This window comes from Pipistrellus hanaki, assembly GCF_964339955.1.
Source record: "Pipistrellus hanaki genome assembly, chromosome: 8".
Taxonomy (NCBI): domain Eukaryota; kingdom Metazoa; phylum Chordata; class Mammalia; order Chiroptera; family Vespertilionidae; genus Pipistrellus; species Pipistrellus hanaki.
In genome coordinates this window covers 37,156,891-37,181,897 of record NC_140510.1, presented here as the reverse complement: position 1 = coordinate 37,181,897, position 25,007 = coordinate 37,156,891, and the positions used below count along the sequence as shown (strand labels likewise).

Here is a 25,007-nt window from a genome sequence, read left to right as displayed (position 1 = left end):
CGATCAATGATTCTCTCTCATCATTGATGTTTTATCCCTCTCTCCCTCTCCTTTCCCCTCTGAAATCAATAAAAAGAAATATATATATATATATATTTTTTAAAAGTATCAAATCAGGGGAACGGAGTTTGCTTGGATCAGCTGATGCAAAAGAGGATCTGGAGGGTGTGGCCAGGGAGGGCCCTGTCTTAACACCAGGAGACGCCTTTCCTGCTGGCAAGTTAAAGGATCAGCTGTCATTTGGAAGAATTAAAAGATGGACTTCGTGGGGAGCAAGGGACAAGATGGCAACTGCTTTGCGAGTGGCACAGTCATAGCCGGAGTGCTGGGGCATACGTGGGTGGGGAAGGCCAATGTCCTAAAAACTCAGATCGGCTTAGAGACCATCGAGTACACCTTCCAGGGTCAGAGGGACACCAGAGCCTCTGAATTTCAAAGATCTTGGTTCTACCCTTTACATGGGCATTCCCTAAAGTGCCCTCCCAGGCCCTCTGCCTCCGAGTTTCCTGGGATGTGCCTTAAAAATAGTCTTTAGCACTCAGACACAACAGGGGCATCTTCCGGTACCTAAGTGATGGAGAAGCTCCTGCAGTTTGAGGACCCCGGGGTGAAATGTTACTCAGGGAAGCTCTGCCTGTGGGAATTTCTCAGCGATGGGGAGTAAGCTATTTACTAAAGTCCAGTGGTGATGCCAGCAGGAAATGTAACAGGTGCCAAGTAGAAAAGGACAAATTTAGGAATAACCGAGTCAAAATTGGGTCCAAAGAAAAACTGGGACACATCTCTGAAGGCTGAAGGGAAAGCTAACAGCACATGTCCCTTGGAAGTATGGTTGACCAGAGCACTGGACTAGCTAGTAGGCTGATGCATTGGAGCCATTCTGACTTCCTGCAGGAAACTGGAAACAGTTCCAAAGGTCAGTTTGTAGATGTGCTGAGCCAGCTAAGATGCCGCGGCCAGCCATAAGCCTCAGGGACCAGGTGAAACTCTTTAGAATCCAGGGTACAAAAAGCTTCTTTTTTTCCTGTTGAGGTTTTTTTGTTTGTTTGTTTGTTTGTTTGTTTTTTCCCATTAAGGTTTTGCCATGCATGTTTTCCAAGTAACTGTGTGTGTGTGTGTGTGTGTGTGTGTGTGTGTGTGTGTGTGTTGGGGGTGGGGTGGGTCGAGGACATAGCAATTAAGAAGATATTCCTGAGCATCTCAGAGCCCCCAAACTGTGTGATGGAGTGGGTTTCCATTTTCTTCCTTTTGTTGAGCCTTTTCTTCCCTGTCTCTGCTGCACACATGGAGCCAGCAAGACTGCCATTGTAGCCGAGACAAGATGTTGTTTCCAGGTTTCACTCATTGCAGACTCCTGAGAGCTGCACGGCTGTGCAGTAAGAGGCAAGGGAAGGACGGTCCGTCAGACAGTGGTCCCCAGCTCCTTACACGTGCAATGGTTGCTTACTTGCCAGTTACCCTTAATTTTAGGAAGCAACATTTAATCAGTAAAAACTTGCTAAATTTTAGAGATTTACCCAATTCTTATTCATCCATCCTAAGGGAATAGTACAAAAAAGAATCATCAGGATAAAAAGAATAGTTACTGTAATATAATCTTACTCGCCTCAGCCTTTTCCCCATAATTACCACCTCCCCAACCCCATTTACTGCAGCAAAATGACAGCATTTTGAAATATTTCATTTCTGCATTAACAACCATATGCAGTCTATTGAATGGCCAGAGGAGAAAAATAGCAGGAAGACAAGAGGTGGGTTAGTCTTAGGATTTGATAAGCCAGACAATGAGTGAATGTCTTGTGATAAGATTTGTGGAAAAAAGCCACTTGTACATCACATACAAAACATGCTTCTTAATTCTTCAGATGACATCCAGCTGCGAGGAATGGTGATCCAGATAGAATGACAATTAGCGAAGAGATACCAGCACAATGGAAGGCAGGCCCAAGTTTGAACAAAAGAAGGGTTAATAGTCATTATAAATCTTGCAATTCCATGAAAAGTGCTGAGGAAAATCTAATATAACTAGACAGGTGAAATGACATGTGTGGTTGGTTTGGCCAGAAACGAGGATCAGCCAACAAACTGATTTAGGCGCTTAGACCATTGGTGTAATTTTGCCTACATTTAATACAATTGTAATACTTAGATAAAGAAATAAAATCAACCAAAACCGGTTTGGCTCAGTAGATAGAGTGTCAGCCTGCGGACTCAAGGATCCCAGGTTCAATTCCAGTCAAGGGCATGTATCTTGGTTGAGGCCACATCCCCAGTAGGGGTTGTGCAGGAGGCAGCTGGTCGATGTTTCTCTCTCATATCTCTCTATCCCTAACTCTCTATCCCTCTCTCCTCCTATCTGTAAAAAAATCAATAAAATATATTAAAAAAAAAAAAAAAGAGAGAGAGAGAGAGAAAAAGAAAGAAAGAAAGAAATCATCCTGCCCTAACTGGTTAGACTCAGTGGATAGAGTGTTGGCCTGCGGACTGAAAGGTCCTGGGAGGGTTCCATTCCGGTCAAGGGCATGTACCTTGGTTGTGGGCACATCTCCTGTGGGAAGTGTGCAGGAGGCAGCTGATCAATGTTTCTCTCTCATCGATGTTTCTAACTCTCTATCCCTCTCCCTTTCTCTCTCTCTAAAAAAAAAAAAAAAAAAAAAAAAAAAAAAATCAATAAAATCTAGTTTTAAAAAAGAAATAAAATCATCCTGCTTCATAAACATCAAAAGTTCATCCCAAAGAGGAAATTGTAAAAATCAGAACATATTTTCCTTATGGAAACATTGTGTTTGGTAGGCTGGGATCCAGGTTTGCTCACAGCAGTGTGGTTAGCAGAGATTGGATTCCCAGGTTAGCCCCCAAGACCATCATCTTCTGAGGGAATTTTAGAGCTGGTAGTGCCAGCCTTAGCCCTGAGTCTCTTGTCAGCAAAGGCTGTTTCCCGGTACATTGGATGGAGGAAGAAAACATCTTTCTCTCTCCTAATAATCATAGTGAAAAATGTAAATGGGGTGGCCTTTGGCACCCTCCCTCCTCCCTGGAGGTTGAGAATAACACAAGTTAGGCACCTGTAAGGAAACATAGCCTCATCTGTAAATTCCCTTGCTGATGCTTGTCCCAGGAGGTTGAGAGGTAGGTTAGTTCGTCTTGGAATTTGATAAGCCAGACAGTGAATGTCCCGTGATAAGATTGGTCAAAAACAGAACCTTGTATGTCACATATAAAAGTCTATCACGTAGAGGAAATAATGAACAACATAAACTGATGAACAAAAACAGACCCAGAAAAAGAGAAGCAGCGATCAGACTCTCAAACCTCAGAGGGAAAGTAGGGGAGGGTGGGGGTAAGGGGAAGAGATCAACCAAAGGACTTGTTTGCATGCATATGGGCCTAGCCAGTGGCCATGGATGACAGGGTGGTGGAGGTCTATGTAGGAAGGGGTTTGGGATGGAAATGAGGTGATAAGGACAATTATGTGATACCATAATCAATAAAACAAACAAACAAACAAAAATTCATTGCTTAGTCTTAGGTGATGACTGTTTTATCACATCATATCCTGGAAGTTTGGGAATTTTTAAAGAGGGACCCTAACCCAAATACATCTCTAATTGGATTTTTAAAAATATTTTATTGATTTTTTACAGGGAGGAAGAGAGAGGGATAGAGAGTTAGAAACATCGATGAATCATCGATCAGCTGCCTCCTGCACACCTCCTATTGGGGATGTGCCCGCAACCAAGGTACATGCCCCTGACTGGAATTGAACCTGGGACCCTTCAGTCTGTAGGCCGACACTTTATCCACTGAGCCAAACCGATTTTGGCTCTAATAGGAATTTTAAGTAGTGAAATGAACCCAAGTGAAAAAGTCCAGGGACTGTGAAAGGCTTCATTAAGCCAGCCGTTTCAGGGAGTTTTTTCTGGGGAATCCACTCCCCCAGTTTCTTTTGCAGCATTTTCCACTTTTGAACCCACAGGGTCATTTCCACTTTGCTCTCTTTCTCTCTTTAACTGTGGCTATGCAAAGGACTCTCGAGTAGGAGGAGGGGAATTGAGAAGCTACTTACCTGTATGAGTCAGTTTTAAGATTAGAACTGGTAGTGCCTGTCCTGGGCACAGCCCTCGTGGCCAACTGGATACCAAGTTTAGAGAGGGACCCTGAGCAAGGTGAACTCAAGTGCAGCTGACATTTGCCGAGTGCTGCTTACAAGCTTGGCATTTGGCTGAGGGCTCAACAGTAATTAGCTTGTGCAATCTTCACAGCAACTCTGTGAGCTGGAATAGAGGGTATCCTCCTCACTTGACAGATGAAGAGGTGAAACTTGGAGATGCCAAGTACTTTGCCCAAGGTCACAGCGAGTGAGCGGCAGTGGGGTCTGAACTCTGGCGTGCGATTTCAGAATCATCCTTTCAGCCCTTCTTATCCCTAGAAATGGACTAGGTGAAAGAAATTATTCAGATACTGACATTTGTTTGGAGGTTTAAATGAATACCATTTCGGGGAAAGGGGCAATAGTTATCATTAAAGGTATAAATTTGAATCAAAGAAGGGGAGACTAGACTTGTTATATGTTGTAGCAATTAAAAATGTTTTAGAAGTAAATTATGGCATCTGCTGTATTGCCATGATTCTTCACCTCACTCCCAATCTCTGTGCCACAGAGAAAAAAATCTTTGTGTATGAGGCCGGACAAGATGCCCCATAAGTTTCTTCTGGATTGAATTATGGTTAAAGAATTAATGGCTGTTAACACTTGGTGGGTGCTTATGGACAGTAACTTTATATACATGCTTTGATTCCGTAGCTCAGATTTTTAAAAGTAAGATTCGGAAAGTAAAAAAACAAAAACAAAAAAACCAGCCGCTAGCCCTGGCCTGGTAGCTCAGTTGGTTAAAGCATTGTCCTGAGACGCAAAAGTTTTGGGTTCAATCTCCAACCAGGATACATATAAGAAGCAACTAATGAATGCACCCAGTTAAATAACAAATTGACTTCTCTCTCTCTCTCTCTGTAAATTAAAACATTTCTTAAAAATCAGCCTTTACTGATACAGAAAGCATGGTGTCCATCAAAAATCCATATCTAACTAAAACTTCAGAATGTGACTTAAGATCTTTGCAGATATTAGTAGTTCAGGGCCTTGAGATTATATTCAAGTGGATTTAGGGTGGGCCTTAAGTTCAGTGACTGTGCCTTCAGAAGAAGATAGGACACAGAGACACAGAGGGAGATGGCCGTGTGCAGATAGAGGCAGAGATTGGACTTACGCCGCCAGAAACTGGAAGAGGCAGGGAAGGTTCTCCCTGTAGCCTTCAGAGGGAGCATTGCTCTGCTGACACCTTGATTTCGGGCTCCCGGCCTCCTGAGCTCAGGGAATACATTTCTGTTGTTGTAAGCCACCCGGTGTGCAGTGCTTTGTGGCAGCAGCCCCAGGAAATAACACAACCGTTTTCCACTTGGTCCCCATTTGTATTTTAGCTTTGGCATAGCTTGATGCACATGTATCATTGCACTTGCACAAACTGTAAGTTTTAAATTTCTTGCCACAGGTGAGGCACAGTTGAATTGTATTAGGATGGTTATACTTATGGGTAACTTTTGAAAATAGATGAAGTGGATTTCAAGGAGTTGACTTCTTTTCTTCTTTTTTTTTTTTCTTCTTTTTTTTTTAAGCCATGCTGAAGTTGGAAGTGGGTGGGTTTGTGATTTGTGTGAAAGACTTTTATCAAACCACTCAGATGACTTTGTTAAGAAGTTAGTCCCAAATTACTCTCTGTTTCACACTTCTGCGCTCAAAGATCAATTAAAAGATTTGGAGTGAAGGTGTCATTTCCCTTTGAGAGTTTAATAAAGTGAGTCCCGGGCAGAATGAATAACAACTGCCTGACCAGATGTGGACATCACCAAGGGCAAGAGGACCCCAACTTGATGACATCTGCTTGAAGGCTTATAGTAATTCTGATAAATCTCTTTTGAAAAGACAGAAACCCACATATCTCAGGTGCCCAAAGGCAATGAGATTTTAAAATTATTAGGACTCGTACTTTTCTCTGACTTGTAATTCTCACTATCAATCATAATTTGTTTAGTGTCCCCAGTGTTTTGAAGTTTAGGAATTTTAAAAGTCTACTTGTCAGAGAGTTGGGAAATTGTTCCACAGATGCTTTAGCCTAGAGAGGAAACATAGTAGCTTTTCTGTGAAAGTGGAGATCTTATTCCAGCTAGGAAAACGAGACAATCAATGCATTTCTCTCTAGATGTCAAACTCCTAAAATATGTAGGCTGTACCACCACCTAGCTTGTGATAACTTCTTTTACCACTTTCTGCCCCAGAGCTGTTCAGCATACAGCAGTTTAACCACTGCGCCAATGACATGCTTTGTAACAAATGCCAGTCTGTGTTTTGTTCCCTCACCAGATCCATAAAAGCTCTTGGACCAGGAGGTGCCTTGCTCTAACAGGGAAGGATGTGGTCACGTGTCCTGAAGGGGCTTCTAGGGTCCAGGGCGAGATTTGGTCTTTAATTCCAAGGTGGAAATAGTATAGTAGAAAATGTTAAAGTTTCTTTGAGATTAAAATATTGTATGTTGAGAAGATCTGAAGGAAAGCAAGTGGCCTTACTGTTCTCCAGCAATATTCCTTCCTAATAAACCTGCACTGTTGGTATTGGGAGGACACGCCACTTAGTTTCACTGTTTTGCAACCAGTGTCTTGAGCCAAACCTTTTGGTAATGTTTTATTGATGGGCGTTAGGAAGATTTTCGAAACTATGACATAGGTAAACTCTTCATGGCAAAAAATAGTTTGTTTTTTTTTCTAAAGGCCTGAAGTAGCGCAGTTGTGTATCAGATAAGTCCCCCAATACAGTGAAACGTAATGGCAAACACCTGCCTACTCCCCATTTCCTGTTCTTCTTAGCTCCAAAAGAGATGGTCAGAAAGGCCTATGTCACCACCAGACTGCTTCCTCTTTGGTGATCTGGAGAAAAATCTCTTAACGTTTTTCTTATCTGTGCTATGGTGATGATCATACCTACCTTGTTGTGATTAAATGAAAGAATACATAGAAAGTACATAGCTTGCTTTAAAAATAGAAGCTGCTCAACAATGTTAGCGATTAGTGCCATGAATGACACTCAGATCTCTGGGGAAAATAATGTGTTCAATAAGTTGTCATGATTTAAAATGATTTTCCCCTCTAATTTTTGTTTATTTGGGTATTTTAAAAGAATGGCTAGATTACTTTGGTAGTAAGAAAAAGTATGATAGATAGCCCTAACGAAAATGGGTAGACAGATAGCCAAACCTACGCCTTTCAATTAAGAAGAAAAGTACTGTTCTTGGCATTTGGTCTATTTCTAGAAGGATAACAGCTAGCAGGGATTTGCACATTAGTTATTATGCAAGGTAAGATTGGATTTTGCAATAAAAAATGAAGATGAAGTTAGAGTCTATAGTACAGGCAAAGTTTCTGCGTGTATTTCTGGGGACAGCAGAGTAAGATGACCTATTCATGATCTTATGGATAAATCTGACCTCAATATTTACGATTTATATTTGACCTTTCAAAAAAAAAAAATGTATCCAGGCAGGATTAAAGGACCCTTTAGATTGGTATCTTCTTTTAATTTGCCTGGTTCTTCTAGAAAGCAGGGTGATGTTTTAGTTTGAACCATTCTTAGGTAACTGGAGCAACGACTGGGCTGCAGGGCAGAGCAGAATAGCAGCCAGGGTCCTCTCTGTGGGAAGGTGTGGGCCCACTCCTGACTGACCACAGTGTAGAAAAAGGCAGTGAGAGTGCCTCTTTGTCCCTAAAAGTTTCCCCTGCTAGAAGTCATGGTGTCTGGTTCTGACCTTTTCATTCATTTCTTTGTCTATGCTCTGGTTTTTAAATTGGGCCGAGAGTACCGTTTTTAGATTAAATCTAGTACGAACTGTAAAGAAAGTATTGCAAGACTTGAGTTTTAGGAGATTTCTTTTCTACCCGGAGAGATAGAAATGTATAAACTGCATTCCCATCCTGTGTTTCTTCTTCTTTAGCAAACTGATCTGAGGGTGTCGGGGTTGCTCCGAAGTTTCCACCCTCTGGCTTTATGTTCGCTGAATTCGGCGATCTGTGCGTGGCTGCAGGCCACAGCTGGATCTTGGCTCCTGTCTGCGTGGGCTGGGGTCCACGGCAGTGTTTGGCTCCGGCCTGTTCCCGTCCCTGCGCTGGAAATGCTTACTAGCTGCTTCGGATCAGTGGGGTGGAGTCCGGGAGCTGGTCCCTCATCACTGGTCACTGAGGGTGGAGTTGCCCAAAGCCAGTTTCCATTTAAGCACCGTTTTCTGCATGAGCGGGTTTGTGTGGGGTGGGTTTTGTTTTCTTGTTTTGTGCGTTTCGAGGGGCAGAGACTAATGAAACTCACTTTGGGTACTTGTCACTTAGTAAGTTAGGTTAATCTGGGGTTGGGATTGAGAGTGAAAGATGGCATATTTTGATTATGTGTCGAAAAGATGAAATATGTTTTATTTTTTATTATAATGAAGCTAAATAAAATGAGAAGAAGGAAGGGCGGGTAAAATGCAAGTGTAGGGACAGTGCCGTGCTGCTGTGGGGGTGTGATGGCCCCTCCTGCGCACACTCTCCCTTGGAAAAGAAGCTCCCTCTGACATCTTCCACAGCCAGCGCCGTGGACATTTGGCCCGTTTTGGTAGAGGAGTGAGACAGACGCTTTCTGATGTACTTCACCAAAAGAAAACAAAACGATATCCAGGGAGATGAATAGCTTTGCTTCTTCTCTTTTTGAGCAACAACTCCCTACTCTAAATCAAGAGTATTGCGAAATAATTTAAAAACTAAAAGGGGGAGGGGAAAAAAAAAAAAGCCACGTCTGGTTTACGTAAATATTGAAACCGTTTCCCAGATTCTGCTCACCGCAGAACGAAGTTCTTCAGTTTATCTTCCAGAGAGGAGTGACTCGTGCCAGCGCCTGAGCTGGTGAGCTTCCAGGGCACTAGGTGTTCCAAGAGCGATAACATCACTCCCGTAGTGACTGGGCAGCGGTGCAGGGCCTGGCTCCCTACGGGGAGGAACCTGAGGACTGTTGGCACCAGCACGTACTGCGTTTAGTGCGTCGTATCCATCAAGGGAAGTCTGACATGTCAGAGAACTTGCCCCTGCAAACCTGGGGAAATGCTGATCAGGTCTAAAGAGGAACAGTTCCCCAAATGCACTGGCCAGCTGCTGGGAGCAGGGCCCGCATGCCTGTTCATATGAGTATAGTCATTGTGATGCATCAGGGTAGTAGCCAGCACTGTTACACAGGAAAGGAGAGTTCTTATAACTCTTTTTTTTTTTTTTTTTTTTTTTTTCATTTTTTAAGGAAACAGGATTGGAGATGGTGGGTGGACAATTCTAGTGATTCTTTAAAGCTTTCTAATCTAAGCCCATTAAATTGTCAGTTGACCCTGAATGTACCTTTCTGACATAAAGGCCACCAAGTGCTGTAATAATCTGTTTGATTTTTTTATCTTCTTGTAGATACACAGGTAGATATTCACAAATTTTTATTATAAACACAAAAATAGAAATGGTAGCATTCACAAGAATTTTTAAAGAATTGTACATTTAATAGATGGTATAAGCCCTCCCCTCCCCCTATTTTTTGGGGGGAGTAAGCAAGAAACTATTTTTCTAGCATAGACTAGACACGGGCATCAAAGCAAGTCATCTAAAAATAGAAGGTGATGGAATGCCAGGTATAAAAGAGGCTGTATAGAATAGGTACCTTCTTTTCTGTGATGACTGAACAGGACTAGCATATAAGTTTCCTTTTTAAGACTCTCTTAGAAAACATGGCTTGTAGTTTCATCCTTGCTACAATATTTGTGCCAAACAAGGGCTAGTGCTTTTAGACAGAGGTGGGAATGGAGACATCGTTCTGCCTAGAATTAGCTATATGATCTTGGAGATATATATATATCTTTATATATAAAAACCCAGGGTCTGTAACATCTGAAGACTTGACCCACCGGAAGTCAGTCCTATCCTATAATCATCTATACCACATATGTCAAACACAAGGCCCGCGGGCCAAATCCAGCCCGCCAGGCCTTGCAGTGTGGCCCGCACCGCGCTGTCATCACTGCACTCCACTGTCAGTTTATGACATTGTCAGTTTATGACTGTTCAGTAAACCATTCCGCCCGCGATTTAGGCTGGATTTTTGATTTTGGCCCCCTCTCTGATTGAGTTCGACACCCCTAATCTATACTAATAAAAGGGTAATATGCTAATTAGACTGGGTCAACCGACCATTTTCCAGACATTTGACTTCCTTCTGGACAAAGCCATGGTTGTGGGGGCCAATGCAGAGATTGCAGTTCGGGGCGAGATCAGGCCAGCGGGGGAGAGCAGTTAGAGGCAATCAGGCAGGCAGGCAGGTGAACAGTTAGGAGCCAGTGGTCCCAGATTGTGAGAGGGATGTCTGACTGCTGTTTAAACTCTGATTGGACAGGGTGCAGGCTGGGCTGAGGGAAGCCCCCCATGCATGAATTCCATGCACCAAGCCACTAGTGTGTGTGTGTGTGTGTGTGTGTGTGTGTGTGTGTAGTATATATACATGCTTTGATTTCTCTGGGCCTCAGGTTTCCTGAAAAGTGAGGGGTTGGATAAGATCAGTGTTTCTCAACATGTTAAAAGCCAAGCCCTCTGATAAAAATAAAAATACTGCCCCCACCTCCACTGCTCAGACCTATCTTAAGGTTCTGTTATACCTCCAGTGGAGAATTATTGAATTTGTATGATCTCTGATGTCTCTCTCAGCTCTAACATTTTGTGATTCTGAGCAGATACTCGATTGGAAATCAGATGAACAAAGATTTTTTTTAATCTCATTTTGTGAAAAGATGCAGCTTTTTCCTTTTGAAAGCTGGAAAGGGACATTTCTGAAATTCATCCTCACACATCCTCACTGCCTTGAGACTTGCTTTGTGCGTGGACATCACCTACAATCTTGCAAGAGCTGCAGAATCTTGGCCTCACCTGAATGCCGAGTCGAAATCTGCATTTTTACAAAGCAAGTGATTCCTGTGCTCCTCAAAGTTTGAGAAAGGCAGCAGATCACTGTGTTTTAAACTCCAAGTTATTAGTGGGCTCTGCAATCAATTCAATAGGTTGCTGTCAGCAAGAAAAGATAATATTAGGGTACATTGCATATCATATGATAAAGGAAAATAACACAAACTTTTTCTTTCATTTCTGTATGTATGTGTATTTTGAAATCTCAGGCAAAAAGTTAGTTTTTTAGGTGGGTTTCTGGCAAAAAAAAAAAAAAAAAAAGTTTAGAAAACAACAGCACTGTGTTTTGTCTCTCAGATTCAACTGTCTACATACTCCCTTCTATTTACTCACACACAGCCACACACAGAGACATTTACACAGACACACAGGAATGTGAAATAAAGAGCTTTTCTGTACTGGTTTCCCACACTGTATCAGATTTAAGCTGCTGGATTTTATCATGAGACAGACATATAATCGTTCATTTTTTATGACTGAAAACTTCTTTCTGTTGATGCTTTACTTTGGTTGTAGACATATCACAACACTCAGATAAGACTTCATTGTTTAAATTTTTATGAGGAGATTTCACACACTCGTTCAGTTTCCTGAAAGTACAGATCATGCTATTTTATTTTATTTTATTTTATTTTATTTTATTTTATTTTTTAATCTAGGAGCTAATTTGTGAAACCCGAAATACTGTAAGCTCATTCACATGTCCCTTGCATGTAAAAATAAGTTAACTTGAGTAAATTCATTTGGAGTTTTATTTTTGGATAAGCTGACTCATAATATTTCTGTCTTTAATGTTAAGTTAATCAACTTACAATACTTTCAATAAGTGTTGTTTGATGTGAAGAAAGCATATTTAAAAATAGAGTGTTTCCACCCTGAAGCTTCTGCAGTCTCAGCGGTAGATCTTTACTTACAAGAAATACTGGGAGAAGATACGAACTGTACTGTGCCTGGCCTTTAGCAGAACAGCTGGGAGGAAGCTGGGGATGCTGGGAGCCTGCCTAATTTCGCTGGGGTGAGGGGGTGAGGCAGGAAACGCAGAGCCCGCAGAGGTGTTCTGAACTGTCCTGATAAAGGTGATCCTGCACTTCCCGTAGGAAGTTTTCTTCTTTCAACTTATTTTGAGCCAAAAGGAAGAGAAGAGGTCATTCTTGTCCCCTTCACGAGGCTCTGTGTGGAGGGAGAAAACTGGTGGATCTGAAAACCCCCGTGTGGGGCTCAGGAGGAGAAAGGGCTCTCCACACCCCTGCATTGGGAATCCAGACGAGTGCTTGCACCTGGAGTTGGGCAGGGTTTCGTGTTTTCCGTGTTCTAATAGCTGGCGGCTTACATTGTAATTGGCTTCTTCTTTTGAGCTTTAAGGTGGTTTTAGAACCATTGCACAGTCCTTATACATCTAAGAGAGTAAACAGAACCTGCAGTGCACCTTTTGACACTGATTACTCCTTGAGACGACAAGATGCCAGGCTATGAACCAGCATAGAGTCTGGATAGGTCTGAGTTATTAAGGTAGTTTCAGCTATGATATTTTCACCTTAAGTACATTCTGGTTTCAGGAACTCTGGATATTACGTCAATACAATTGTTTTTCTCCTTTAAGCCTGAGCTGTGATTGTAGTGTGGCACGTGTATTTATAATATTGCCTCGCAGTGATCTGTGGCTGATAGGGAATCCATGCTTGGCCTGTGTGGCTGCAGGGGTGGCCCTGTGATTCCTGCCTTCTTCCAGCTCACCGTGAAGCACTGCCCGCCTTCCTTCCTGGTCTGCCCTTTAACCTCTTGCTCCGTTTCTCTGGCTGTTGGCAGGCTGATAAGAGAACACGGGGCCTGGCTGTGTTCGTCTCGCCAGGCCTTCGCTGTGGGTGGCAAGGGGCCTTTATCCCAGCGTTAGCGGGGAGCGTGGGAGGGGAGCTTCCGAATCACCCAGCCTCACCTGTGTTCTTCCAGAGGAGGCACTGGGCTTCCCAGATGTGACATTCCATCCCTGGCCAAGGCAGGATTTGAATCCAGGTGTCCAGATTTTCCCATCAGTAATATTTCTTTTCTATGTACCTTTTCATAGAGAGGAGGAGAAAGAATTCCCCTAGTTTTATGTTCCCCACCAGTTGTCCTTTTCGTTATAATCTTTTTTAAAAATATGTATTTTTATTGATTTCAGAGAGGAAGAGGGAAGGAGAGAGAGATGGAAACATCAGTCATGAGAGAGAATCATTGATCTGTTGCCTCCTGCACCTCCCCCTGACCGGGAATCGAACCATGATCTCCTGGTTCATAGGCTGACCTCTCAACCACTGAGCCATGCCAGCCAGGATTGTTTATCATCTTAAATTCTCTTTTCTCCCTCGGAGACTCTGTACAGGAATATCTGACAACATCCTATCCATATTCTGTCTTCGATTTCTAGGTTATCCTACTACCTTCCCAACCCCCCCCCCCCCCACACACACACACCCCAAATCAAGTTGTTCTAGCATAGCCTCTAAACCAACCAAGACTGTGTGTGCTTTTCCCCACTGACCCTCATGAAGGATGACCCTTCCTGTCTGTATCTTTGCTGTCTCCGTCTCTCCTCTCACACTCACCCCTTTCAGGACTGCCATTCCTCTTATTCGTAATGGCTTGTCATCAATATTCAGCTCACTCAGCTGTCTAGCCCCTCTGTGAAGCCTTCCGCAACCTTTCTGTCTCAGGCTCCTTCGCCCCTGGTCTTCCCTTGGTTGAACTCTCACTAGTTTTAGAAACTGTACCATATTACCCTATTATATGTGATTCAATTAAGGGGTAGATAAGGCCAAGAGCCCACTGTTAAAAGCTTTTCCTTCCTAATGCATGTGTTTTCTGGTAAGGAAGTTTTGAACCTATTGCTTAATCCCCTCACTTCCTTTCTTGACCCTCCAGTTTTCTGGTGAATGACTTGGATTTAACTCCTTCAGTCTGGTATTTATATGTTGGATTTTGTTTTGTTTTTAAATAAGACTCTTTTTTTTTTTCCAGCAGTTTTAGGTTTACCACAAAATTGAGAGGAAGGTACAGAGATTTCCCATATACCTCTGCCCCCACACATACATAGTCTTCTCCATTATCAACATCACTCACCAGACTTGTACATTTTTTACCAAAGCTGAACACACAGTGACACATCATAATCACTCAAAAGTGTCATGGGTAACCTTAAGGCTCACTTTTGGTGCTTTACATTCTGTAGGTTTGGAGAAATGTTTAATGACAGTATTCACCATTATAATATCATACAAAATGTTTTCACTGCCCTAAAAATCCTCTGTGCTCTAAATATTCATTCATCCCTCCCCAGAACCCCTGGTGAGCATACATTTTCAACTCTTTTAGGTAGATCCCAAGGAGTGTGATTGCTGGCTCATTTGGTAAAAGTACGCTTAGTTTTGTGAAAGCCTCCAGACTCTCCTCCTAATAGCTGTACCATTTTGCATCCCCATCAGCATTGAATGCAAGTTCCTGTTGTTCCGCGTCCTCCACAGCATTTGGTGGTGTTAGTCTTGCACATTTTGGCCATTCTAATAGGTGTATAGTGAGTAGTATCTGGTTGTTTTAATTGTTATTAAATTAAAATTTTATTGAATTCTTATTTCCTGATGGCATGATTTGAAGCAGCTTTTCATGTGCTTATTTGTCATCTGTATATCTTTTTTAAAAATATATTTTTATTGATTTCAGAGAGGAAGAGAGAGGGAAAGAGATTGAAACATCAGTGATGAGAGAGAATCACTGATTGGCTGCCTCCTGCACGCTCCCTACTGGGGATAGAGCATGTGCCCAGGACTGGAATCGAACCTGGGACTCTTCATTCGCAGGCCGACATTCTATCCACTGAGGCAAACTGTCTAGGACTGTATATCTTTTTTAGTGAAGTGTCTATTAAGGTTTGTTGGCCCATTTTTAAAATTGGGTTGTTTGTTATGTTGAATTATAAGATTTTTGTTAATATATTTGAATAGCAGTCCTGATATGTCCTTTGCAAATATTTTCTTTCTGTCCGTGGCTTATTTTCTAATTCTCTTAATACTGTCTTTTGCAGAGTTTTTAATTTTAATGAAGTCGAGCTTATCAATCCCCTCCCCCACCCCCCACCCCCCACCCCATCCCCATGGATTGTGTCTTTGGTGTTGTATCTGAAAAGGCATCTTACCCAAGGTCATCTAGATTTTCTCTTATTATCTTCCAGGAGTTTTGTGTTTTACATTTAGGTCTATGATCAGCTTTGAGCTAATTTTGACAAAGAGTGTAAGATTGCTGTATAGACCATTTTTTGGCATATGGATATCCAATTGTTCCCACACCCTTTGCTGAAGAGACTAGTTTTGTTCCATTGTATTGCTTTTGCTTCTTTGTCAAAGATTAGGTGATATATTTATTGAGGTTGCATGTTGGTTTTTATCTCTCTCCCCTCTTATAAATGCTTTTACATAAATTAGAAGGAGCAAACAGGAAAAGAACTCTGGTGTGTTTCTTGGCCCAGAGTTCTCAGTAGGCAACTTGGGAAATAATTGGGGTTTTTGGGAAGACCTTTGGAGGGAATGGAACAATGGAACTGATTTTCATGCAGGAACACAGAATCGGATCTTTAAAAGATATTTGAATGATAAGGGATGTAGCTTCTTGGTGGAACCTTGAAGGGAAATTTGACCTCAGGAATCACATGTTCTATCTATGGTATGTTTTCTACCATGGATTTTCAACACTTGCTTGCTCTTTCTTCTTCATATTCCTTCACAACCACTACCTCCATCACAAAGAGCTTGTGCGAGTTGTTTTAATTAAGGTTTTTTTCCTTCGGTTAAAGTTGATTTTCATTTCTGCAAAGTGGTCTCCATCCATTGAGTGAGCCATGCGGTATCCACAGGCTATGTAATATAAGCCCCATTCCCCTTCCCCCACTTTTTTTTTTTTTTTTTTTAACCTGGAAGAAGAGATTTTTATGTAGAGATTGTAGCTTTACATGCAGGGATCAGCTTTGGGAGTCACCTTTGAGAATATGAAGTGTGAAATCTATTGGGAATCTTTGTTTATAGATTATATTTGAACAGCCAACCCAACAATATGGACCCCTCTCCTCTGACAGATGTAATCCAACCACAAATATTGAATAATCTGTTTCTCCATTTCACAGTCTTAGAGGCTGCGAAGTTTGTCACCAAACGGGACAGTGATGATATGAGAACCATTTTTCTTATTATAATGATGAAAAACATATAACATAGGATTTTCCATCTTTTTTTTTCCGTTATAGTTCACATTCAGTATTATTCTGTATTAGTTTCAGGTGCACAACATAGTGGTTAGACAATCATATGCTTTACAGAGTTATCCCTCTAATATTTCAAGTAACACCCCCCCACCCCCACCCCCACCCCCCGGCCTGTATATAGCTATGAAAACCAGTTTTATTAACTCGTTGGCCATGTGATTTTAAGGTTTGCTATCCTAACATCAAATGGGATAAAATGACGTTTGCCCATTTGTCCTTCCCCCACATTATGGAAAAGTAAAGACCTGTATGTGTGAATAGGCACTTTTGTTTCATTAATATAATTGGTTCTGTCTCTTCAGTTTGACCTAGCCGGAAGAACTTATGCTTCTTGACCAGTGTCTCATCTCTCATTAACCCCCCTCTCCCCCCAACTGATCAGCTTGTATACTTTCTCAGCTCCCTGTGCCTTTATCTTTCTCAGCTACTATTCCTACTATTTGAGCCACTCAGGTTTCTAAAAAGAAACAAAGAAAGTATCCTCATTTGGATGCTTTTCCCTTCTTCCTGTTTGATAATTCCCTTAAAGTGTTCCATTTCTTTCACATCTTATAAGCTTATGGAGAGGAACAACGTGTGTAATTAGTACAGTGTATAGTATCTTTACATAGTACTCAGTTCATGCCAGGCTTGATATTATACTGTATCCCGGTGTAAATGATAATGTTCCATAACTTTTGTCAGTTCTAGGGAGCAACTGTAGTGATTATTTTGCTGCTTCTGGATAAGGTGGTATCTCTTTTCTCTCTCTCTCTCTCTCTCTCTCTCTCTCTCTCTCTCTCTCAGGTGGCAGGGTGGGGATGAAATCATGGATTATAGCCCTCCTAAACTATAAGGATGATAACCTTAAGGAAGACGTGAGGGTAATGAAAAGGCAGATTGTAGGTTTCCTTTTTCTTCAAAGGGTATTAGAATTCTTAGGGAAGTTACTAAGTAAGGGGGAGGGGAGAGGGCAGCTTCAGCTATAAGATTGGCCAGAGCACTATTCTTGAGCTTATTAGAAATAGGAAGGAAATGAGACAATAGAATTTATGATAGGTCTTTATTTTTTATTGTCTTCTGAATAGACATCTACAGGAATGCACATGGTTACTATTACATTTTAGTTCACAAATGATTAATTTTTGCCTTTTTTGTAAAAGACTTTCAGGCTTTCATTTATATAGAAGAGACTGCTTAGTGTTGGGTATGAGGCAGAGATTTACTGTGGGTATAGTTGTCATGTGCCTGTTGTTCATCATCCTGTCTTTTAATGTAGGAGTCGCGTGGGCCTTCCTGGCGGGATGGAGGCCTCTGGGCTGTCCACACAGGAAGTCCTCCCTGAGTGCTTTCCACACAGGAAGTCCTCCTGATTGCTGACAAGCTCTCTTCCTGCTGGTGCCCACACCCACTTGTGTGGGGAATGCTAATGGAGCCACCCCATTTATTTACCACTGACTTTGTTTTTCTATCAACTTTGGCATGCAAATTAAGCCCCCATAAATGTTATCATGAAAAATGGAATTAGTTCCCCTGAATTTGGATGAGCAGCTTTAGTAGGTAGCTTGTTTCTACGACCTGAAGCAGTGAAATTGGACTACTGTGCTCTGAGGAAGACTACTACCCTGTTTCCCCGAAAATAAGACAGTGTCTTATATTAATTTTTTCTCCCAAAGTTGCACTAGGTCTTATTTTCGGAGGATGTCTTATTTTCAGGGAAACACAGATGAGTCAGCACTTAGCGCAATATCCTTCCTCTGCCCCCCCCCCCCCCCCCCCCCCCCCCCAGTTCCTTAATTTGGTGAGTTTATGTACCAGTAAATCAGTTACAGACTTCATTGGAGGGCCAGGGGAAAGGGAGGGGTGTCTTCTCAAATTTCGGGGTAGCTAAGCTTTTCTTTTTCTTTTCTTTTAAGTTTAACATTTGTGCTATTGAGGCATAACTACAAAATGCCATTGCTTTGAGGTGATCCGCTGCTAAAGTTGCAGCTGAAGATATGGTCCTTTTCAGTCTGGGAGGGAGGCTCTAATTCTTTGCTGGTTACCTTGAGCTTTCCCTAAAGTGCTCTGTTCAGCCTCAAAACGTCGGACTTTTTGTTAATGAAAAGATAAATGAGGTAAAATTAAAAAAAACACACAAAACCTAACCTATTTTCAGCTAACTTTGTAAAACACACACACTACACACACACACACACACACACACACACACACACACACACAAAAGCTGTTTGCTCATTAAATTAATTTAAAGGCACCTTAGACTGCTTTTCTTAGGAAAACATAACCACTGATGGTATTGTCACGTTAGAGAAATTTGAAGATAGGGCTTTTAGGAGATAGAAGACAGCGTTTGGGATGTCATTTAGAGTACTGTTTCAGGGTTCTGGCTTTATTATCCAGCTGACCTGGGTTCAAATTCCATCCCTGCCTCCTACTATATGTGTGGTCTTGGCACATTCCTTGAGACTCAGTTTCCTAATCTGCAAAGTGGGAGAACAATCATGTACCTGCCTCATTGGATTAAGGAAAGTAATGCACATAGAGCAACTGGCACCATGTCTGGCACATACTAAGCAGGCAACACATGACAGAAATTACTACTCACATGTTTAGAATTACCCTTAACCCATTCTGAATTTTTAGGAGTACTTGTGCTTTATTGTGTATGAATTTTCTTCTTTGAATATGTGTCCTGTCTTTTTCAGGACTTCAATGTTTATTTTCAGGAAGTTCTAAAAAACTTAATCTTCGATAAAAAATTTTCTGCACCAGGAAATAAAAAGTTGACAACCTAGAATAATTCAGTGCTTCTCTCGTTCAGATATCTTTCTCTGTGTTAGCGAGTTCTGAGGAACAGTTGACATTAGGATAACATTTGAATTTGAACTTGCTCTGTATAGGATTCACCAGATGTCAGTCGGTTCCCCTCCGGGTACATTAAGGAAACCCCTTCTCCCACCTGGGACGGGGTTCTAGGAGATCTCTTTCCTCTTAGGGCAGACCAGAGGGGAAGAGGAGAGGAACCGACTACATGCTCCCCACCTACTTTCCAGAGTTGGAAAATATTACTGTAATAAATATTGAGGCCTGTCAAAGATATATTAAATCAGCTGTGCAAATTCTGAGATGTAACTCATGCTTCTACTTCTGCCAAAAGTAAATACATAAATAAAAACCTGCTACTTTCACGTCCAAATAAACTCCACATAAATCACACCTTTAAATGTTTCTTTTTATCGTACTGTCCACACCCGGCCCTCCACTTTCCACCCCAGAGCAAAGCAGAGGTTAGAGCTGATGCGGACTAGGAATGCCATCTCTGAAATGTGTTGGTATAATCCCTCTGGGAGGAGAGGAGGCCCTGGTCCCCAGCTTCCTTCAGACTTCCCCAGGCCTTACCCACGGTGACCAGGTGCCATCCCCTCCCGGCTGCTCTGCACACACAGGGTCCTGGGGTGAAGAACAGTGAGGCTTGTGGCAAGAACAGCTTCTTGGATGCTCATCCAAGATGATTTAAGAAAAAAATTCAGTCTTGCCTCCGTTGTCCACAGCTACAAGCTCTTGTGTAAATCAAAGGCTTGGGACTGAGAGGCCGCTGTGTGTTACTTCCCAGCACCCCTGTTAGCTGAAGTGAGGCGTAGGCACGCCTGGCTCATTTCAGGTAGCAGCTAGCAGATGACTGAGTGACTTTGGAGAAGAAACACAGGCCTGTGTGTGGCATGGCTGGGTGTCTGAGGTCCCACCTGTGGCAGACCAAGGGACAGGGCTTATTCTTAGTTCTACATCTAGAAACCCAGCTTCGCTGTACCTTAGAGAAAGCTAGGGACAGAGGAAAGGATTGGAGCTCAATGACTTACAAATAAGTCAAAGACACTTGATGGGATTTTATCTCAGACAAGGTTTTGTCTTAGATTAAGCAATGCTGATGTTCCCAGTTCAGATTCATCCTTTATTTTACATTGACTGTTGTTAACTCTTCTTGCTAATTTTTTATAAAAACAAATCTCATGAGGTAAAGTAGTGTTTGGACTCAAGGACCCTGGACAGTGAGAAGTAACATCTGCATAGTATCTCTTTCTGTAAAATCCTAAGTGACCATGACGACCAAATGACCGGTCGACCAGTTGCTATGATGCGCACTGACCGCCAGGGGGCAGACACAATGCAGGAGCTGCCCCCTGGTGGTCAATGTGATCCCACAGCAAACATCCTGTGGCCCCTCCCCCAACCCAGACACAGGCCAACCTCCCACAGTCCCTCCCCTCAGCCCACCAGCCCCCTGATAGGCCTGGATCACTGGCCAGGTCGAGGAACCCCACCTGTGCACAAATTCATGCTTTGGATCTATAGTAGGACATAAAGAAGCGAAATGCTTTCATGTCAGATTAATGGGGATCCCAGTGTGTTGTGATACAGGCGAACTAGGATGGTCATGGCAGAAACTGGTTGCAGAGCCAGCTGTCCATCATGGATAGTTGAATTTATGCAAGGTTACATGTATTGCAAGGGGTCTGCTTTTTGAACTTCCCAAAGTGAAATTTAATTGTGTCTTAGAGATACCTAATTTTCTTGTTTGTGTTAGTAAAGATCAAGAGGTAAGATTTTACATTTGGGTTGAATGTCTGTTTAATTGTATATCTTCAAGCTGTTAGTAAACCTAAATGCTGTCCTTAAGTTAGTGTATTTGTTATTTAGAAGGTGTGAGGTGAAAATATTTCTGTCCTGGGGGAAGCTGCTGAGCATTTGCTGTGAGGACACCTTGGGGTGTGCTCACTTCCATCTCAAACTGAACCATCTAACTTCCTCAAAAGTTATGTGTGTGGCGTAGGGGCGGAGACTGTGGTTGCTTTCTATTGGTTAACAGAGAATTATCTGGTGTGGGCAGAGTTTCAGTCATTCTTCCTAAGAGGCTGCTGACTGTGAAACCACACTGAGCCCTGGTTGCAAGCTTTACAGAAGATGTTGCTTGCTGCAAGGTGTGAGGAGGTTTCCAGATACTTAGTTCACCATTCTCACAGGGGTTAAATCCCACCAGGTTAGCCAGAGCAAAAGGCAGAGTTCCTGTCAGTCTTACCCAGATCTCAGTGAAACTATATGCCTATCCTAGAGCTAGGTGAGGTTTTCCTTATTTGATCATCTTGATTAGACTCAACTTTCTTACATGTGAAGAGTAATCATGTGTGTATTTCCCCCCAAGTCATCTTAATGAAATTATCAGCAACTTTCAATCAGATGTTCTTCAGAATGTGAGAACCTTTTCAAAAGTCTAGTGGTTTCTAAATTACCGTGTATTAAAATATTACCACATACCTGCATGCAAGTTAATTGTGAGTCTCAGTAGGTATGTTCCTTAAAATGTGTGACTAAATTAATCTTACATAAATTCGGTCATATGTAAGGTACCCATCAGAATATTCTACTGAATAAAACCCTATTAGTAATTTCATGTTGAAAGGGAGAAATTTGTTGTTGTTGTTTTTAGGACAAACATGTCTTTTAAGGTATAAATTAAAATTTATAGTATATTAAAGGAGCTTAAGAAAACCTGTCTTGATATCTTAGTAACTTCATTTCACATTGCAGATCAAACAGCTGCTGAACGCTGCTCAATACCTTCCTTCTAGAGTCTTCCTAACACTGCTCTTTGTTTTCCAGCAGTCTCTGGTGCCAGCCCACCCCATGGCCCCTCCCAGCCCCAGCACCACCAGCAGTAATAACAACAGCAGCAGCAGCAGCAACTCAGGATGGGATCAGCTAAGCAAAACGAATCTCTACATCCGAGGACTGCCTCCCAACACCACGGACCAGGACCTGGTGAAGCTGTGTCAGCCGTAAGTAGCAGTGGCTCCTATTGTTTTCTAGCAGCTAAATATTTCTTTGGTCTGATTACTGTGCGGAGTGACATAAACTGTGTTCTAAGAGAGGTTCAGTACGAGATGGATCTGTGAATCCTCATTATCGACACAGTAATAGTTTCCAGATTTTGAGTCCTTGGGGACTTACCCAGTCAGCATTAACGTCACCAGAATGCCCAGGTAACAAAATAAATTGGAGCAGTTTATGAGTAGAATTTGACTTCATTGACATTTGAGAGGTACAGTCTGCATTATTTAAAAACGTGTAGCTCAGTCCTGTGGAGGAGTGCTCATTGTTTGGTGGGAGCATATCTAGGGGCCAATTGGTCACATAATAACAGAAACTCTAGTTGTCACTGTTTGTCAGGAAGGTAGTACTGCCGGTCTTTATCCTAAATATGTGTAAAACTCCTCATTCCAGCCACGAAACGGCAGTCTGTGTTCATTAGCCACCTCTACTTTTGTGGCCTGGTTGTTCACCCTCATCTCCTTGGGAATTCTATTCCCCACTTTCCTATTTCTGTCCTCACTGCCACCCTTTCTGAGTCTTGTGGAGAGAGAGAGAGGCACACATGTATACAATTCCAAAGTAAGTTTGCATTGTACGCTCATGTTGTCGGTAGGATATAAATATGCTGCTTTGCTGCAGATACATGAACTCACTAAGCAAGGAGCCAGAAGCACTGTGCAGGGCAAGGACTGTGGTGTAAAGATATAAAGGCCTTTGGTCACTTTGAGCTGTAAAAGCCTTCACCTATAACAGCGTCTTTTATTTATCCAAAGACAGTAAGGGTCCCTTACAAAAGGGATTTTACAGACCTGGGGAAGGAGACATCACTAATGAATGTTTCCTGATCCCTGAAAAAAATATTCCCAGTTCTAAACGTCTGATCAATAGCGTCAATTTTTCTGTTGTCCTGGATAAAATAATTAGACTTACTCTTATTTTAAGAGAGAACATTTTCAGAACTTACTTGGTTAGTAATTCCAAGTTGGAACTAAACGTAACTTCGAGCCTTCCATGCGGAGGCAGTGGTGGTGGTTTTGCTTTGTCTTGTTTTAGAGGGGAGGGTGGGACCGTGGCTGGTGTTTCTTTAGGATCTGAAGAGCTTTGTGAGCATCGTCTTAGCACCCTCCCTGTGCTTCCCTTGTGTTAACGCTTTTGATCATCCCTCTTGGACTTTGACTGCCGCCCTTTGCTTCTAGGACAGTGAAATCATGTCCTGTGCTGGGGACTGTTCTGAAAGCAAGTCTGGCTCTGAGGGTTGGTCATGCCTGGCCCCGGAGTCAGAGGGAACTTTGCCAGGCACGCCCTGCCCTACTGCAGCTGTTCGAGACCACAAATAGGCCTTCTGCTGTCTTGTCTGCTGCTGGCCTTTCCTGGCATCATCTTCTCCTTTTGCAGCATAATTACAGGTAGATGGAGCGCCGTAAAGTCTTAAGGCGCTAAAAATACAACCTTGTAGGAAAAAGACTGAAGCTACCCCTCCAATTCTTGAGGTATAAGAGAAGGGAAAAGAAGTTCAGATGACACATTGTGCCTCACCTAGTTTTGAATCATGTAAGCTCAGTTTTCCCATCAAGCAGTTAGAGTTCGATTACCATCTCATGATAATGTCATGTTTTGCATATAATAAATATGTATTTGAAAAATTGAACCAGCGATTTTTTTTTTAATTAAATCAAATTGTATTCCAAATGCATTAGAAGAGCACTTTATAATTTTTCCTAGAAAATTCATTCCTTACTTGTTGGTCTCTTAGATGTATGTGGATTTTCTTAATGTGGGTAAACATCACTCTCTGCTGTTATCAATAGCACTCTCATCCTCTCCTATCTTTTGCAAAATCCCAGGTTTGATGTTTAACTCAAGTGAGAGTTTTCTTGATACGTATTATACAGAGCCAAGACATACAGTAAGAGAGAACTCTGTCAATATCTGCCGAGAGCTTCATTCCATTGAACACAGAGCATCTCATAAATACCAGATTTGTCTTGGTGACAGTTTTGTGTCTTCGAATGGAGAGAGAGCATTGGCATTCCTGTTTCAGACTTAATTGTTTCCAACAAAGAATAACTAGTTGGTGACATGGAAATGACAAGAATCTTATGGGAAAGTGACTCATCCTAGAGCTTCAAAAACCCAGTGGACATAATTAGAGATTTTAGAAAAGTGAGTATCAGAAACTTTTCAGAAAAGATAGGTGTAAATTCCTAGCTCTAAAAAAAAGAAGACATTTTAGAAATAAAAATTGAGTAATTTCAAATTAACCTGAGTGGGGATTGCAAGACAATTGGAATAAGTAATTTGGGTCTCTAATGAGGTGGATATTTTAGAGGGTTACCTAACAGAAAGATGGGACTAGATACCTAAGAAAGTATATAATAGTGACCCAGTTTTGTGCAAATAGTGCATGAAGTCTAAAGGCAAGAATGGCATGAAGATTGTGAAAACTGGAGAGGAGAACAAAATATATTTTTAAAAAGCTTTGTTGGGCGTAGAATATACAGATGTTACAGTGTTAGAAGAAATGGTAGTGAAAAAGCTGATATAAAGTGATAAGAAATGACAAGTCAAAGGATATGACGGTGGGAAAGCAGCCACACTCCAAGTCAGAGAGAGATTCAGGATGCTGGAAAATGTAGCCCAACTTTGTTAAGAGGGCAGGGCTTCAGTTTTAGGTTGTGGAAGGAGGTAGCATCAAGGACCAACAGGAATGTGACAGTGGTTATGGTGCTAAGGTGATGTGGGTTCAAAGGAGAAATATTTTTTAAGTATACTTCTTTAAATCCTTACCCAAGGATATGTTTTTTGTTTGTTTTTA

General features: G+C 42.0%; 1 protein-coding gene across 11 annotated transcripts in view; it reads left to right on the top strand.

Moving 5' to 3' along the window:
• RBMS1 (RNA binding motif single stranded interacting protein 1) overlaps positions 1-25,007 on the top strand; it is a 216,627-nt gene that overhangs the window by 100,514 nt on the left and 91,106 nt on the right. For 8 of the 11 annotated variants that reach the window (XM_084891547.1, XM_084891556.1, XM_084891552.1 and 5 more), the window contains exon 2: positions 21,983-22,158. In XM_084891547.1, the coding sequence (XP_084747673.1) occupies positions 21,983-22,158 (176 nt within the window). The remainder of the gene's footprint in view (positions 1-21,982; positions 22,159-25,007) is intronic. The other 3 variants (XM_084891550.1, XM_084891554.1, XM_084891553.1) reach the window with 1 other exon arrangement.